General features: G+C 40.3%; 2 protein-coding genes across 2 annotated transcripts in view; one reads left to right on the plus strand and one right to left on the minus strand.

The window, feature by feature from the left end:
* Positions 1 to 18,324, minus strand: part of SYT11 (synaptotagmin XI) — a 78,159-nt gene that overhangs the window by 25,722 nt on the left and 34,113 nt on the right. The gene's annotated exons all lie outside the window — the stretch shown is intronic.
* LOC104987467 (GON-4-like protein) overlaps positions 1 to 18,324 on the plus strand; it is a 39,817-nt gene that overhangs the window by 4,558 nt on the left and 16,935 nt on the right. Inside the window, 2 exon segments of the mRNA XM_010838428.1 lie at positions 1,043 to 1,570; positions 7,757 to 7,855. Of these exon segments, the coding sequence (XP_010836730.1) occupies positions 1,069 to 1,570; positions 7,757 to 7,855 (601 nt within the window). The 5' untranslated portion in view covers positions 1,043 to 1,068.

Here is an 18,324-nt window from a genome sequence, read left to right on the forward strand (position 1 = left end):
CTTGACGTACTCCTTTTCCTATTTGGAACCAGTCTGTTGTTCCATGTCCAGTTCTAACTGTTGCTTCCTGACCTGCATACTGATTTCTCAAGAGGCAGATCAGGTGGTCTGGTATTCCCATCTCTTGAAGAATTTTCCACAGTTTATTGTGATCCACACAGTCCAAGGCTTTGGCATAGTCAAATAAACCAGAAATAGATGTTTTTCTGGAACTCTCTTGCTTTTTCCATGATCCAGCGGATGTTGGCAATTTGATCTCTGGTTCCTCTGCCTTTTGTAAAACCAGCTTGAACCTGAGGAAGTTTACGGTTCACGTATTGCTGAAGCCTGGCTTGGAGAATTTTGAGCGTTGCTTGACTAGCATGTGAGATGACTGCAATTGTGCGGTAGTTTGAGCATTCTTTGGCATTGCCTTTCTTTGGGATTGGAATGAAAACTGACCTTTTCCAGTCCTGTGGCCACTGCTGAGTTTTCCAAATTTGCTGGCATATTGAGTGCAGCACTTTCACAGCATCATCTTTCAGGATATGAAATAGCTCAGCTGGAATTCCATCACCTCCACTACCTTTGTTTGTAGTGATGCTCTCTAATGCCCACTTGACTTCACATTCCAGGATGTCTGGCTCTAGATGGGAGATTGTATTTGGTATAAAGTACAGTGTTCATGTTTGAACTTGAATAAGTAAAAGTATATCTGCTGCTGCTGCTAAGTCCCTTCAGTTGTGTCCAACTCTGTGTGCCCCCATAAACAGCAGCCCACCAGGCTCCACCATCCCTGGGATTCTCTAGGTAAGAACAGTGGAGTGGGTTGCCATTTCCTTCTCCAATGCATGAAAGTGAAAAGTGAAAGTGAAGTCGCTCAGTCGTGTCTGACTCTTCGCAACCCCATGCACTGCAGCCTACCAGGCTCCTCCGTCCATGGGATTTTCCAGGCAAGAGTGCTGGAGTGGGGTGCCATTGCCTTCTCCGAAAAGTATATCTGAGGATATTTATTACCATTAATTAATAGGAAAGTGATAAGAATTTGCCTTTATCCTTTCAGGATGGAACAAAAGTGGGACTTGGAAAATGTTGCCCTGTAAGAAGAGAAGAACTACACTGACAGAGTCCCCACAGCACCAGGGCAACCAGGAGGAAGATGACTTAGACCTGCAGGCAGCTGGGAAACCAGAATCTGACCTGGGGTCAGTTAAAGACCTGGGGTCAGTGTCCCTGTCCTGGAGTCCAAGTCATGGCAGAGCAGCTGACCTTGAAGTGCAGGCTGCAGGAATTCAGCTTGGTATGGAGGACCCATCTTTGAGCTCTAGGATGCTCACTGAGGACACAAATGTAGCAGTTCTGGAAGCTGTGGATGTGGCCATCTCTCAGGAAATCACCCTAGCTTCCTTGGAGTCTTCCCAGCCTGTAAATACACACATTGGTAAAGGAAAACTCCAGGCCACTAGCTCAAGGAGAGGGAAGAAAATTACACTCAGACCTGGGTCAGTTACTCAAGAAGACAGAGGCGATCATCCTATCGCTAAGGAGCCTTTTTCAGAAGAGCCTAGTGAAGAAGTCAAGGAAGAAGGAGGTAAGACATGGAAGATCTTTGGCTTACATTTACCTTGTTAGTACCAGCTTGCCATTGCCTGTGCACTTGTCATTGCACTCTCTGCAGTGCCTTTACAAAATAGCATTTCTGAAAGGGGAGGCTAGCTGGGTTTGGAGCTGGAGCCTTGGTCTTTGTAAGGGTCAGCACTGAACATTATGAATGGGTAGAAACTTTCTTCTCCCCTCCCATTTCCTTGATCATCTTCTGTATTCTTTTCTTTTTTTTTTTTAAGGTTTATTTATTCGTTTGGTTGTGGTGTGTCTGTGCTGCTGCACACGGGCTTTCTCTAGTTGCAGAGAGTGGGGCCTATTCTCATTGTCACGTGCAGGCTTCTCACTGCAGTGGCTTCTCTTACTGTGGAGCATGGGCTCTAGGTGTACTGGCTCAGTAGCTATAGCACACAGGTTTAATTGCCACGCGGCTTGAGGGATCTTCCTAGAGAAGGGATCAGGAACCGGTGTCCCTTGCATTGCAAAGTGGATTCTTAACCCCTGGACCACCAGGGAAGCCCTCTTTCCTTCCTTTTTATCTTTTCATCATTTCTGTAGGGATGAACTGTGTATGGCCTATTGATATTTGGTGCCTGTTTATGAAGTGGGCCTTGAGGAGGGGCAGCAGCTATAAGGGAGAGAGTACTGCCTATGTCATTTGGTAAGGCTCTCCAGAGATGCCATGAGCCTTAGAACCTGAAGGATGAATTGTGATCTGATGGAATGGTGGCATGGAGTATCTTAGCTTAAGAACAGTCTGAGCAGAGGCAGGAGAGGTAGTGAAAGATGACGTCAGAGTGTTAGATTGTGTTTAGATTGTGATGGGCTTTGTTTTTTATGCTTGAATATTTGAACTTTTCCTGAAGGTTATCGCTCACTAATAAATAAAAGGAGCAGAAGGCATACTTCTGACCTCAGAACGCTTGTAATCTAGTTGGGAAGAGAAGACACAAGCGCCTAACTCTTTTGGTGCAGTTTAGGACAATATGTGATTGAATGGAAGTGAGGTACAAGTAATTAGGATTTTTGAAACTGGATCTTGGTGGATTGATAGAATTTGATGGTTTAGGGTAAAGGAGTGGAAATAGAATAGCATTTTCTACAAACATGTAAAAGTGCTGTGTTTGTATGGGAGCATAACAGGGTTTCAAATAGAAAGGATAAATTCAGATTACTATACAGAGTCATGCTGTTATGCCTTTGAGACCTTGTAAAGTATTGATGTAGGATGTTGGTGGTAAGGATAGAGAAGAAAGGGTATGTCTTAGAGACATTAGAAAGAAAGAATTAATATTACTCAGAGACTGATAACATTTAATTTATCTGAGTTGGGGGATGGTGAAGCATTCCTTCGTGGGGAGGTATTTGAGGGGTTAAAATGAGTTCAGCTTTAGATATGGGGAGTGTGAGGTGACATTGGGGCCATCAAGGAAAAAGAGAAAACTGAGATTGAAGTTTGGTAAGAGGTAGAACTAAAAAAGTTTTGATTGTGGTTCTTCTCATGGAAAGGAACATGGTAGAAAATGATAGAGAAGGGAAAACTTGATAGGTATCAATAATAGTGAAAGTCAAGGAGGCAGGAGAGTTTTAAGTACAGGTACTTTATTTAAAACTTAGTGACAAAGGAGATACATTGATAACCTGAGAAAAATATTACATTTAAAGGTTGATCTTTGAGAGTAGATTTAGGAGGATTTTGAGAAAAGGAAATCAAATGATGAAATTAAAGAGGGAAGGATGAAAGTCCCAGTGATAATTTGTGCAGTGGAGTGGAAAGGGAAATAGCTAGTCTTGCAACCACATGACTTAAATTTTCTCCTGGGCTGTGGTGTGTTTGTGACATGAAGACCAGAAGGAATGGAAGAAAATGCAGAATTAAAGTGCTAGAGATGGAATGTAAAATTAAGTAGGGGCTCAAGGGGGTTTAATTGTCAGTTAATATCCAAGAATAGAGAAATAAAATAAAAAATATCAAATGTAGATAAACATTTTTGTTTTAATATTATCAGTAATACTACTACCCCTCATTAATCTGGATAATTGAAAGTTGATTCTCCCACCTTGTAATACTTCTGTTGGCTGTATGTACAAGTAATACCACCATCTCAGTGGCTCTGTGGTAAAAAGAAATCTGCTTGCCAGTGCAGGAGATGCAGATTCGGACCCTGGGTCAGAAAGATCTCCTGGAGAAGGATATGGCAACCCACTCCAGTATTTTTGCCTGGGAAATGCCATGGACAGAGGAGCCTGGTAGGCTACAATCCATGGGGTTGCAAAAGAGTTGGACACAGCTTAGTGACTAAACAAATAATACCAGTAAAAGAAGTACATTTTAACTCCCTTTTATCACCACCTGCCCCCACCAAAAGTAACTTTTTTTGACCAAATAGAAATGTCACATAAAAAGCAGAAAGGAAGAAAGAAGAAAGATTGAAAATTCATATATGTGCATTTTGGAAAATATTGAAAAATTGAAAGAAAAAAATAAAAATCACTCATAATCTTACTACTCAGAGTGAAAGTGAAAGTTGCTCAGTCGTGTCTGACTCTTTGCAACCCCCTGGATAGTCCATGGAATTCTCCAGGCTAGAAATACTGGAGTGGGTAGCTGTTCCCTTCTCCAGGGGATCTTCCCAACCCTGGGATCAAACCCAGGTCTTCCGCATTGCAGGTGGATTCTTTCCCAGCTGAGCCATCAGGGAAGCCCAAGAATACTGGAGTGGGTAGCCTATCCCTTCTCCAGGGGATCTTCCCCATCCAGGAATCGAATCAGTGTCTCCTGCATTAGCAGGCGAATTCTTTACCAGCTGAGCTACCAAGGAAGCCCCAGAGTAATTGCTGTTATAATTTAGTGCCTATTCTTTTTGTTGTTTTGCTTTTGTTTAAGTAACATTTTGGTTTTTTGATCATGATTATGTGGTGAAAAAAGCAGAATAACATTAGGTTATTTTGAAGTATCAGCATTGTGTTACAATCGATACACACTGTTAAATTATGTTTCTAGGCTGCAGGTGTTAGTGATTCAACCTTTCTCTGGATTGGTGTTTATTCTTGCAGAATTTTAATTGTTCTTTTAAAATTGATTTACATACCCTAATTTCTCCTTGAGTATTTTTTTCTCTTTTCTTTGCCTTCTAAAAATGATTAACTTAGATTTCAGCTTACAATTAGTTGGCTTTTACAGTTTTCAGCTAATTATTTTCATGTTACCAATTTGAAGCTGTTGGCCTGGCAGTAAGCGAATTACTTCTTGGATTGATCTCTTGATCATTATATAGTGTCCTTCCTTATCTCTTGTAATATTCTTTATTTTAAGGTCTAGTTTATCTTATATAAGAATCGCTATGGAATGTCTTTTTCCATCCTCTCAGTCTATATGTGTCTCTAGGTCTGAAGAGTGTCTCTTGTAGATAGCATGTATATGGGTCTTGTTCCTGTATCCATTCAGGAGTCTGTGTCTTTTGGTTGGAATGTTTTATCCATTTACATTTAAAGTAATTATTGATATATATGTTCCTATTGACATTTTCTTAATTGTTTTGGATTTGTTTTTGTAGGTCTTTTCCTTCTCTTGTGTTTTCTGTCCATAGTAGTCCCTAAAGGGGACATTTGTTGTAAAGCTGGTGTGGCGGTGCTAAATTCTCTTTTAACTTTTACTTGTCTGTAAAGTTTTTGATTTCTCCATCAATATTGAATGAGATCCTTGCCAGGTAGGGTAATCTTGATTGTAGGTTTTTCACATTCAGTACTTCAGATACAGCCTGCCATTCCCTTCTGGCTGCAGAGTTTCTGCTGAAAAATCGGCTGTTAGTCGTATGGGGTTTCCCTTGTGTGTTGTTGTTGTTCAGTGGCTAAGTCGTGTCCCACTATTTGTGACCCCACAGACTGCAGCATGTCAGGCTTCCCTGACCTTCACTATCTCCTGGAGTTTACTCAAACTCATGTTGAGTAAACATGAGTTGGTGATGTCAGTGAGTCAGTGATGCCATCCAACCATTTCATCCTCAGTCGCCCCCTTGTCCTCCTGCCGTCAATCTTTCCCAGCATCAGGGTCTTTTCCAATGTGGTCCAAGTATTGCAGCTTCAGCTTCAGCATCAGTTCTTCCAGTGAATTTTCAGGATTGATTTCCCTCAGGATTGACTAGTTTGATCTCCTTGCTGTCCAAGGGTCTCTCAAGAGTCTTCTCTAGCACCACCATTCGAAAGCATCAATTCTTTGGTCCCAGCTTTCTTCATGGTCCAACTTTCACATCCATACATGACTACTGGAAAAACCGTAGCTTTAACTATACAGACCTTTGTTGGCAAAGTAATGTCTCTATTTTTTAATATGCTTTCTAGGTTTGTCATCGCTTTTCTTCCAAGGAGCATCTTTTAATTTCATGGCTGCAGTCACCATCTGCAGTGATTTTGGAGCCCATGAAAATAAAATCTGTCACTATTTCCACATTTTCCCCATCTATTTGCCATGAAGTGATGGGACTTGATGCCACGATCTTTGTTTTTTGAATGTTGAGTTTTAAGCCAGGCTTTTTCACTCTTTTCTTTCACCCTTACCAAGAGGCTGTTTAGTTCCTCTGCTTTCTGCCATTAGAGTGGCATTATCTGCATATCTGAGGTTGTTGATCTTTCTCGGGGTAGTCTTGATTTCAGTTTGTGAGTTATCCAGCCAAGCGTTTTGCATGATATACTCTGCCTATAAGTTAAATAAGCCGGGTGACAATATACAGCCTTGATGAACTCCTTCTCCAATTTACTTATTGCTTTTCACTTGCTGCTTTTAATATTTTTGCTTTGTTTTTATTTTTTGTTAGTTTGATTAGTATGTTGGAGAAGGCAATGGCACCCCACTCCAGTACTCTTGCCTGGAAAATCCCATGGATGGAGGAGCCTGGTAGGCCGTAGTCCATGGGGTCGCTAAGAGTTGGACACGACTGAGTGACTTCCCTTTCACTTTTCACTTTCATGCATTGGAGAAGGAAATGGCAACCCACTCCAGTGTTCTTGCCTGGAGAATCCCAGGGACGGGGGAGCCTGATGGGCTGCCATCTATGGGGTCGCACAGAGTCGGACACGACTAAAGTGACTTAGCAGCAGCAGCAGCAGATTAATATGTGTCTTGGAGCATTTCTCCTTGGGTTTATCGTGAATGAGATTCTCTGTGCTTCTTGGACTTGATTATTTCTTTTCCCATGTTAGGAAAGTTTTCAACTATAATCTCTTCAAAAAATTTCACAGACCCTTTTTCTCCTCTTCTTCTGAGACCCCTATAATTCGAATGCTGTTGTGTTTAGTGTTGTTCCAGAGCTCTCTGAGACTATCCTCAATTTTTTTCATTCTTTTTCCTTTATTCTGCTTTTCAGCAGTTATTTCCACCATTCTATCTTCTAGCTCACTTATCTGTTTTCTACCTTAATTATATGAGTATTGATTTTTTTCTAGAGTATTTTTAATTTCAGTAATTGTGTTGTCTGTCCCTGTTTATTTTTAATTTCTTCTAGGTCCTTGTTAAATGTGTTGATTCTGTCATTTTTTCCATTCTGTTTTCGAGGTTTTGGATCATCTTTACTATCATCTCTCTGAATTCTTTTTTCGGGTAGTTTGGCTATTTCCTCTTCATTTATTTGGTCTTGTGAGTTTTTACTTTGTTCCTTCATTTGCACAATATTTCTCTGTCTTTTCATTTTTTGGTAAGTTACTGTATTTGAGGTCTCCTTTTCCCAGGGTCTAGTGTTGTGTTCCTTCTTCCTTTTGGCTTCTGCCCTCAATGGATGAGATTGGTCCAATGGGTTGTGTAGGCTTCATGTTGGGAGGGACTTGTTCGAAGGAAGGAAGGAACTTAGGTGAGCAAGGAGAATAGGTGAGATGAATCAGCTATGGGAAATGAAAAAAAGAAAGACTAAGTTGTGTAAAAACTGCAGAATAGGGAGTTCTCTGGCGTTCCACTGGTTAGAAATCTTTGCTTTCCCTGCTGTGGGCCTGGGTTCAATTCCTAGTCAGGGAACTAAGATATTGCAAGCCTTGCAGCATGGTCAAAAAATAAATAAAAAATAGAATCTTCAGAATAAGTGTGCTGTATTGGAATAGATTCTTACGGTGCTGAACACCTTAAATAGTCTTTAGAGGTATGCGTTCACAGTTGGGAAAAAGTGTCTGAAACATTTTCTTTTCCTAGAGGAGGCAAATGATGACCATCCAGAGTGTAATTTCCTGGAAGAACTTGATGAACCAGATGCAAAGGATTTCTGCACTGACCAGGCAGTAAGAATCACCAGTGAGTCTGTGTTTATTATGAGTCATGCTCTTGACTTTTCCACAGCTACTTTTTGTTTACTTTGCAGCTTTTTGAGGGTGAAGCTTGTAGCCCACTTAGATTAAGACATTTACATTTCCTCTACCATTTATTTCTATAATTCTTTAAATTTACATATATATTCAGGAATCCTTTCAGTTACTCATTTATACATCCCACAGTCACGTATTGAGTCCAGTATTTGGCAGCGATTGTACTGAAATGAGTAAGACATGGCCTCTGCCTGTAGGATGTCAACTTAGTAGGGGGATACAGACAGGAACAGCTACAGTACAAAGTGCTAAGTGCTATAATAATAGCTTGTGTATAAGGTACCCTGGCGGCCTAGAAAAGGGTATATAGTGTCCTATGTATACTATGGCTTAGGGAATGATTCACAAAATGAGGTGTTTCATCTTAGTTTAGAAGGAGCAATAAGACATTTTTGGCGAATGGGGTCAGAGAAGGATATTGCAAATAGAAGAATGTCTGCAGACCATGAAATTATGAGACAACAATACATATGTTTCGAAAATAGTAAGTAGTTTGATTTAGTTGTCTGAGTGAGTGATGATAGACAAGTTAAGCAGTGTTCAGGTCTTGGAGAATCTTAGATTTGATTTTTGATCTGTCAAAAAGGAGAGCTCAATGAGTTTTAAGCAGGAAATCACTAGGAACTGACTTGGATTCTAGAAACATCACTTTGATTTAATGCCAGTTTAATTTATTGATTTGGTGGGTAAAGAGAGCAAGATTGGAGATATGGGAAACAGATAACTTGGCTTGAGTCATGTTTTAAAAAATTATTCCATTGCTGGTTTGCCAATAATGGATAACATGTTTCAGGAACTGTTGATGTATATCCCCTGTCCTGGGAGAGCGTCCACCATGTGGCGAGGGTGAAAGGTGGGCTGGTGACAAGGTCACGCAGAAAGCTTTGTCAGTATGCCAAAGTGTTCATTATGTACCTAAACCATGCAGGTCTTTGTCCAAAGAGCATTATGTGAGCACAGTCTTTTAGGACTTACGTTTTGTTCTGTTGCTTTAGTTCATCTTTCATGTAATTTTTGAGATTAGCATGCCGTTTTCTTTATGAAGGTCTTCCACTTATTTTGGTATGTTATGACAGTTAAGGTTAAAGGAAGCATTGAAAGGAAAGTACCAAGAATCAAACAAAAAGTAAAGAAAGAAAAGGCTGGAGGATTCTTGCAATAAAGTAAACTAGAGAAAAGAAAATGTTATTAAAATCATAAGGAAGACAAAATACATTTATAATACTGTATTTATTGATATTGTAAGTTTATGTTGTCTGTTTACAGGATAAATCATCTGTCATTATATTAATATTATCTTATATGATACAGAACAGTGTAGGCATACGTGTCAACTGAACATGAATAATGATGATGTGATAAAGAAATTCATATTTATTTACTGGTATAAGGATTCATGCATTGATAATGAAGAAGCAACGCTATGACGGCTTGATGGTAGCCTAGTATAATTGATAGGATTGCTTCATGGTACCTTGGCCTATAGATGAATGAATTGTTACAGAAATTTTATGGCATACAATATTATAGTCCTTAAAAAAACTAAGATCATGGCATCAGGTCTCATCACTTCATGGCAAACAGAAGGGGGAAAAGTGGAAGCAGTGACAGATTTTATTTTCCTGGGCTCCAAAATCACTGCGGACGGTGACTGCAGCTATGAAATTAAAAGATGCTTGCTCCTTGAAAGCAAAGCTGTGACAAACCTGGACAGCATATTAAAAAGCAGAGACATTGCTTTGCCAACAAAGGTTTGTCTAGTCAAGGCTATGGTGTTTTCAGTGGTCATGTATGTTTGTGCGAGTTGGACCATAAAGAAGAGTGGGCATTGAAGAATTGATGCTTTCGAACTGTGGTGCTAAAGAAGACTCTTGAGATTCTCCTGGATGGCAAGGAGATCAACCCAGTCAATCTTAAAGGAAATCGACCCTGAATATTCATTGGAAGGTCTGTTGCTGAAGCTGAAGCTTCAGTACTTTGGCCTCCTGATGCAAAGAGCCAGCTCTTTGGAAAAGACCCTGATGCTTGGAAAAACTGAAGGCACAAGAAGAAAGGGACAGCAGAGGATGGCATGGGTAGATAGCATCACCACTCAGTGGACGTGAATTTTAGCAAACTCTGGGAGATAGCAGAGGACAGGGAGACCTGGTGTGCTGCAGTCCCTGGGTTTCAAAGAGTCAGACATGACTTAATGACTGAACAAAAGTAACATTTAGTCAATATTCATGTACAGGATTGTAAACATTGTTACATTTTTTAAAATATGAGAGGCTGATACAAGGTTTCTCTGATTACAAGAGAGAGGCATACTGCAGAGTAATATAACTCTTTGAAAGCAAAGTTATAAGTCAGTAATAAAGCTAACACATTGTTAATTTTATATTAAATATCACTTTATGTAAGGGTAGGCTATGCATTTTAGTATAAGTCTTGCACATGATGTTAGGCAATGATAATGATGATGACACAGAAACATCTCATACAGTTCTTGCCATACAGTTATTAGATTTTCACATAAAGACACATATATACACAACAGATAAGTTTATTAACTGTTGGCATGGTGACTATTTACTGTTCATTAAGTAGAAGTGGATCATGAAAAAGGCCTTTATCCTCCTTGTCTTCACATTGAGTCAGCTGAGGAGGAAGAGAAGAAAGAAGAGGGGTTGGTCTTGCCGTTGCAGGGGTGGTGAGACAGAAGAGGTGGTGGAGGCGGATGAGGAAGCAGAGAGTGTGACATTGTGGAAATACATTGTAATTTTTGTCTGACTTTTTTGCCTTTTCATTTCTCTGAAATGTTTCTGTGTGGTACCAATCCCTGTCCCACCATATGCTCTGGTTTCAGAGTCTATATCATGAAGGCTTCATGTAAAAGAAATCAAAAGCAGTCTTGAATAATCAGAACTCTTCTGCCAGATTGTCTTATATTGGTGCTCATTGGCATTGGTCTGGAAGCACTCATCACCATCAAGTCATCTTCTGTTAATTCCTCTAGTGTGGGGTCTGTTAGCTCTTGAATTTCTTTAAGATCCAAAACTTGAATCTTTTCACCCCCATCTTTTGGGGCCATATTCACAATCTCTTTCCTGATTTCCTTGATTGGCTCTGTCGTAAATCCTGTGAATTCATGCATGAGTTCTGAACACGGTTTTCTCCAGTGGGGAGTTATTGTTGCAGGTTTGATGGCTTTCTTGGCTTTTTCCCTAACGGTGTTGGCATCTTCAATAGCGTAATCCTTCCTCCAGACTTACATGATGTTCTCTCCATAGGGGCACTTGTATACTGGTGAGAATATCATGTGTAAGGTCCTTATAACCCCTGATCTAAAGGCTGAATTGGAGACAGCTTTGGAGGCAAGTAGACCACTTAGATGCCTTCAGTGTTGAATCCATGGGGTTCTGGGTTGCCAGGGGCACTGTCCGATATGAAAAGAAGCTTAAAAAACAAGGTATTTCCTGACTTCAGGGACAAAGCACTGATGGAACCAATCCAGAGAAAGGGCCTTCTTTTTTTTTTTTTTTTTAAATATCCAAAGACTGGTAGCTCCTGTTTTATCTTTTCCCTTCAAGGCTCTGGGGTGAGCAGCTTAATAGAGAAGGGCAGTCCTGGTCATAAACCTGACTGCATTTTCACAGAACAGTAGACTTAGTCTCTCCCTTCCTGCCTTAAATCCTGGTGCTTGCTTCTCTTTCTTACTAATTAATGTCTTTTGTGGCTTTTTTCCCCCCTCCTCCAGATTAGGGCATTTTTGTCTGCATTAAAACCAATTAGGCAGATACTCCTTCTCCTCAATGATTTTCTTAATGCCATCTGGGAACTTGCCTGCTGCCTCTGCATGAGCAGAGGCTGCTTCTCTTGTTATCTTGACAGTTTTTAAGCCAAACCTCTTTCTAAAATTATCAAACTATCCTTTGTTGGCATTAAATTCTCTAGCCTTATGTCCTTCACCTTCCTTTTGCTTTAAATTGTATAATGACTTTGCTGTTTCTCAAATTGTGTCAGATAGGTATGTCTTTCTTATAGCAATCCTCCACCCACATAAAAGTTGCATTCTCAACATGAGATAAAAAAGTATTTTGCAGAAAGCTCTAGGTTTTTGCACCTGCTTGCATAGCTTCACCTATGGCTTCATGAATTTCCTTTTCTTTCTTACAAAGGTCCTTAAACTAGCTTTGTGTATCTTGAAATGGTAGGAAATCACAGCTGTAGACCGCAGTCTCTGGTACCTATCAAGCAATTCAGTGTTCTCTTGTAATGTCATGACTGTGCTTCTCGGGAGCCCTTCCAGCATCACTAGAGGCACTTCGTATGGGTCCCATGGTTATTATTCAAGGTCTGTGCTATTGTGCTAAACTTGATGAAGAATACTCAAGAACTGCAAGAGATCACGTTTTACTACAGTATGCAATCACAGAGTTTGGAAAGCCTTCTGTGGTTACATATGTTTTCTTCCCACGTAAGCATTTTCATGGCCTCTTTGATGTGGCCTTTCAATCTGTTTGGGGAACTGGGGTGACAGGGAGTTCACTGATTCTGCAGATAGCGTGTCCTACTCTCAAACACCTCCTCAGTTAACGTTTTCCTTATTGAACCTGAACCTATCTTTTATATTTCTCTTTTTGTCCATTGTTGCTAAGAATATAATTTACCCCCAAATGTGCATAGTATGTTTCTTTTCCTACATTTTTTTCTTTAGTACGCTAAACATACCAAGTTTCTTCAGTTCCCTACATTTCAGACTTTCCACGCTTCAACCCCCAAGTTAACCTTCTTCTGGATTCTAGCCTTTGTTTTTAAGAAAATTTCTCCCTTATTACATTTTATTATGAAACTTTTCAAACATGTGGAAAAGTTGAAAGAATTGTACAGTGGACACCCATATTCTCACCACCTACTTTCTATAGTTTTCATGTATTAATTATGCAGCGCTTCACTTATTTCTCTATCCATCTCCTAATCTTTTTTTTTTTAAGCATTTCATAGTGAGTTGTAGATATCTAAACATTTCATCATGCATATCATGAATTAGGAGCTTCCCAGGTGGTGCTTGTGGTAAAGAACCCACCTGCCCATGCAAGAGACATAAGATACCACAGGTTCAATCCTTCAGTCGGTAAGATCCCCTGGAGAAGGGAATGGCAACCCATTCCATTATTCTTGCCTGGAGAATCCCATGGAAAGAGAAACCTAGCGGGCCGCAATCCGTCAGTTCGCAAAGAATCAGACACGACTGAAGCGACTTAGCCCACGTGCATCATGAATTAGAACTGAATATTTGTTTACAGTTTTTCTTTTTAGGTATGTTTATACACATTATTCGGAGAAGGCATTGACACCCCACTCCAGTACTCTTGCCTGGAAAATCCCATGGGCGGAGGAGCCTGGTAGGCTGCAGTCCATGGGGTCGCGAAGAGTTGGACACGACTGAGCGACTTCACTTTCACTTTTCACTTGCATGCGCTGGAGAAGGAAATGGCAACCCACTCCAGTGTTCTTGCCTGGAGAATCCCAGGGACGGCGGAGCCTGGTGGGCTGCCATCTATGGGGTCGCACAGAGTCGGACACGACTGAAGTGACTTAGCAGCAGCAGCAGCAGCAGCAGCATACACATTATTGCATAGAAATCTTCAGCGAGGTTTGATGAGTGAAACCCCTAACAAGATGGATATTTATCATCCCAAAAATACCTACTGGCCCCTCGAGATCAGTCCCCTGACCAATCTCCCAGGTACAACCACTCTTCTGTTTTTTTCTATCACAGATTAGGTGTTTGCCTGTTTTAAAACCTCATGTAAATGGAATCATGTACTATGTGTTGTGTTGTGTAAGGCTTCTTTCACTTAGCATGTTTCTGAGATTCATGTGTATTGCTTGTATTATTTAATTTCTTCCTTTTTATTGCTGAGTTGGATTCCAGTGTAGAAATATACCAATTTGTTTATTTTTCATCAATCCCTAGTTGTTGATGGACACCTGATTCTTTCTAATTTCTGGCTGTCTTGAATAAAGATAGCTCTGAACTCTCTTGTTATTTTTAAAATTAAAAAAAATTTTTTTAATTGAAGGGTAATTGCTTTACAGAACCTTGTTGTTTTCTGTCTGACCTCAACATGAATCAGCCATAGGTATATATTTGTTCCCTCCCTCTTGAACCTCCCTCCCATCTGCCTCCCCATCCGACCCCTTTAGGTCGATGCAGAGCCCCTGTTTGAGTTCCCTGAGACTTACAGAAAATTCCCTTTGGTTATCAATTTTACATATGGTAATGTAAGTTTCCATGTTACTCTCTCCATACGTCTCACCCTCTCCTCATGTCTATAAGTCTGTTCTCTATGTCTGTTTCTCCATTGCTGCCCTGCAAATAAATTCATCAGTACCATCTTTCTAGATTCCATATATATGCATTAGTATATGATATTTATCTTTCTCTTTCTGACTTACTTCACTCTGTGTAATAGGCTCTAGGTTCATTCACCTCATTAGAACTGACTCAAATGTGTTCCTTCTTATGGCTGAGTAATATTCCATTGTGTTTTTGTTCTCTTGTTAGTTTTGTGAACAAATATTTCATTTCCTTTGGTCAGCTCTCCAGGGGAGGAATCGTTGGTCATATAGTAGCTGTATATTCTGAGAAATTGCCAGACATTTTCCCAAAGGTCTTTTATATTCTTTTTAGAGTTCCAGTTGATTCACATCCTCATAAATGTTTGGATATTAGCTTTTTAATGCCCTCTTAAGAAGGGCTTTTATAGAAATGATCACAGTCCTCTAGAATTGATCTGAAGGCCAACCAAAAAAAATTGAGACCTTTTTCAGATTGTTTTTAAGCCATGTTACCTTTTTGTGCACTTAAGAAACTGATTTTTGAAAATCCTAAATGTATGACTTGTTTATCCCTATTCCGTTTCATCCAATTAATTTGAGAAAACTTAGAATTTCGAATCTGTCATTGGTTGGTTTGGTGATCCCTTCCAGCTTTGTGTCATTTACAGATTTGAAAAGTGTGTTTTCTAGGTGTTTTCAGTTGTTAATGGCATTGCTGGTCCAAAGATAAAGATGGAGTCCTTTGACACATTACTGAAGACTTCTCTCTTGACTCCATTCAGTAGGATAGGCCAGCAGACTATGAATTTATCTCATAAAGTCATCTAGGACTTCCCTGGTGGTCCAGTGGTCAAGAATCCACTTACCGATACGGGGACATGGATTCAATCCCTGGTGCGGGAAGATTCCGCATGCATGGGGGCAACCAAGCTCATGTGCCACAGCTGCTGAGCCGGTTCCCTCAAGCCTGTGCTCTGCAACAGGGGAAGCCACTGCAATGAGAAGCCCAGGCCCCCACAAACTGGAGAGCACCCTCTGTTCTCCACAACTAGAGGAAGTCTGCACACAGCAACGAAGACCAGGGTGACCACAAATAATAAATTTAAAAAAAAATGCCTAGCTTATGTTTTTGTTTGTTTTCCCACTAGAATTTAAGCTTCATTCGCGAGAGTTTCTGTCATATATCTGAGCATCTAGAATAGGGATTAAAGCATATTGTTGTTGTTCAATAAATGTTTCTCAATGAATGAATGAATGATGGATATTAATACATTTGAGGATTTTGTCAAAAGCCTTGCTAAAAATAACTTTCTTTGTTTTCCTGGAATTCCCACTATTGCAAAATGAAATAAGTGTGTGCCAGCAACATACTCTTTGGCTTTTTTGCAGAAAAGGACATGAATGAACTGATGGAAGAGTCGTTTGAAACTGTGAGTAGTGATTTTTGAATGAGAACTTTGGACACTAAAGGTGAATTCCCCAGCAAGCTCTATCCTTTGGGCCTCTCTCTCCAGAACAGTGGTCTGACCAAGCCATTCTCCTTTCAGTTCACCCAGGAGAGAATATAGTGACAGGAGAATTTTGGTAACTAATAAACTTTGAATATCCATATCTTAGTAAAGTTTTCCTTACGAGCTTTTACATAACCTTTTCAACTGTCACATGGTGTATCCTTAAAGATTACAAACTAATTAGAGTTTCTTTTTCCATAAATTTCTCTCTTGAAAGATAATCTGATCATTTTGAGTTATCCATGCTCTGTCTTTACCATTACAAGTTGGCCAAGTGAGAAGGTTTTTTTCTGGCATGAAAATTATGCCATGTGCTGGACTGGTTGAGCCCAGAAGTGAGAAAGGATCCAATGCAAGCTCTTTCTATGTGACAGCATTTATTAAAGTCCTGTAAACCAGTCTTCATTTTCCCCTGTCACTGTTGGAGTGACTTTTCCTTTGCCCTCAGTTTCAAGATGAGAAGGGATTCTCCAGCATGGAAGATGATGGCCCAGAACAGGAGGAATGTGTGGCTGAGCCTCGGCCTAACTTTAACACTTCTCAAGCCTTATGGTAGGCTAACCAAAGACCTTGAGACCTAGAGTAGAGGAAAAGTGTATGTCTGAGAAGGTTTTGAGACGTTTTGGCTAACTATTTCTCATCCCTGACTACCTGTTGTTACTGATATAAGGATGCTGAGCCCCATGGGGGTGTTGGGTGTGAAGTGAATAATTCTCCTTCTTATGGGGCAGTGCAGCTCTAGACCAAGCTGTATCTGTTTGGGAAGGGAGAAAAAGCAGTATCTGGCATCCATAGCAGCTTCTCCAGGTGAGTGGTGCTGGAGAGGTGTGTAGGACGCTGTGTGGCCAGCCATACAAACTACTCCAAAGTGTAATATCCAGTATGTCCCTTTTGTTCTTCTGCTTTTCATTAACAGAACAATAGTAAAAGTTAATGAACCTTCGTTAGTCTCCAGGGCATTAATTGAGCAAACCATGAAGCACCTGTGGTAATGCCCTGGCGTGTCAAAAGTGTGTACTGCCCTTTTCACATGAATTAGCACTTCTGTTGTCCCATCCAGAAAGTAGAAGCTTTAATTTTTCCCCCTATATTTGTGTTGAGTTTGCAGAGTTCATCCATACTTTGTTGTTATCCTTTCTGAGCAGCAGCCTACTATCATTAGGTACTGGCTAGATGTCTGGGTATGGTTTGTGCCGTGGGTGGAACAAAGCAAAACCCAAGGACTCATAGCCTTTAATTAGTCCTGTGCTTTACCTTAACAGCATTACCTAACTAGAGAGCTTTGGATCCACCTGAAAGCTAGACCTTCAGGTAACGTGCAATTTAGTGAAAAAGGCTAGGTATACTAACCAATGCCTAAAAGTCGGGGGTAGCAGTCATCAATTCAGTCAGTTCAGTCGCTCAGTCATGTCCGACTCTTTGCGACCCCATGGACTGCAGCACGCCAGGCTTCCTTGTCCTTCACCAGCTCCTGGAGCTTGCTCAAACTCACATCCATCAAGTCGGTGATGCCATCCAACCATCTCATCCTCTGTCATCCCCTTCTCCTCCTACCTTCAGTCTTTCCCAGCATCAGGGTCTCTTCCAATGAGTCAGTTTCTTGCATCAGGTGGCCAAAGTATTGGAGTTTCAGCTTCAGCATCAATCCTTCCAATGACTATTCAGTCATATTCCATTATAATAAATACCGTAATATAACCACAACAGAAATCTCAAGAGTTCCTCCCCCCCGACTTTGTTGAGTTCTAATTGATAGACAAGGTTCTAAAACGTTGAAAGTGCACAGCGTGATGATTTGATATACATTATGTATTACAAAAGGATTTCACCCTTGAAGTTAATGAATACTTCTGTCACCTCACATATTTACCATTTTTATTTTTTTGAGAACATTTTCAAGGTTTCTTAGAGTTCTTTTTTTCTCAGTTTTATTTTTATTGATTTTTTTGTAACACCAAAAACCTTTTGTATTGGGGTACAGCCAGTTACCAATGTTGAGATAGTTTCAGGTAAACAGTGAAGGGACTCAGCCATACATATGCATGTATCCATTCTCCCCCAAAGTCCCCACCCATCCAGGCTGGCACATAACATTGAACAGAGTTCCATGTGCTGTACAATAGGTTTTCGTTGGTTATCCATCTTAAATATAGCAGTGTATACATGACCTTCCCAAATTCCTTCACTATCCCTTACCCCGCAGCAACCATGAGTTTCTTTTTAAAGTCTGTGAGTCTCTTTCTGTTTTGTAAGTAAGTTCATTTGTATCATTTCTTTTTACATTCCAAATATAAGGCATGTCATATGATATTTCTCCTTCTCTAACTTACTTCACTCAGTATGATACTCCAGGTCTGTTCATGTTACAGCAAATGGCTTTATTTCATTCTTTTTAATGGTTGACTAATATTTCATTATGTGTGTGTGTATATACATATATGTATATACACACATGTATCATATGATACTGAAAGAGAAACTCCCCAGGTCAGTAGGTGCCCAATATGCTACTGGAGATCAGTGGAGAAGTAACTCCAGAAAGAATGAAGGGATGGAGCCA

The sequence above is a fragment of the Bison bison genome, unplaced genomic scaffold, assembly GCF_000754665.1.
Source record: "Bison bison bison isolate TAMUID 2011002044 unplaced genomic scaffold, Bison_UMD1.0 scf7180017864093, whole genome shotgun sequence".
Taxonomy (NCBI): domain Eukaryota; kingdom Metazoa; phylum Chordata; class Mammalia; order Artiodactyla; family Bovidae; genus Bison; species Bison bison.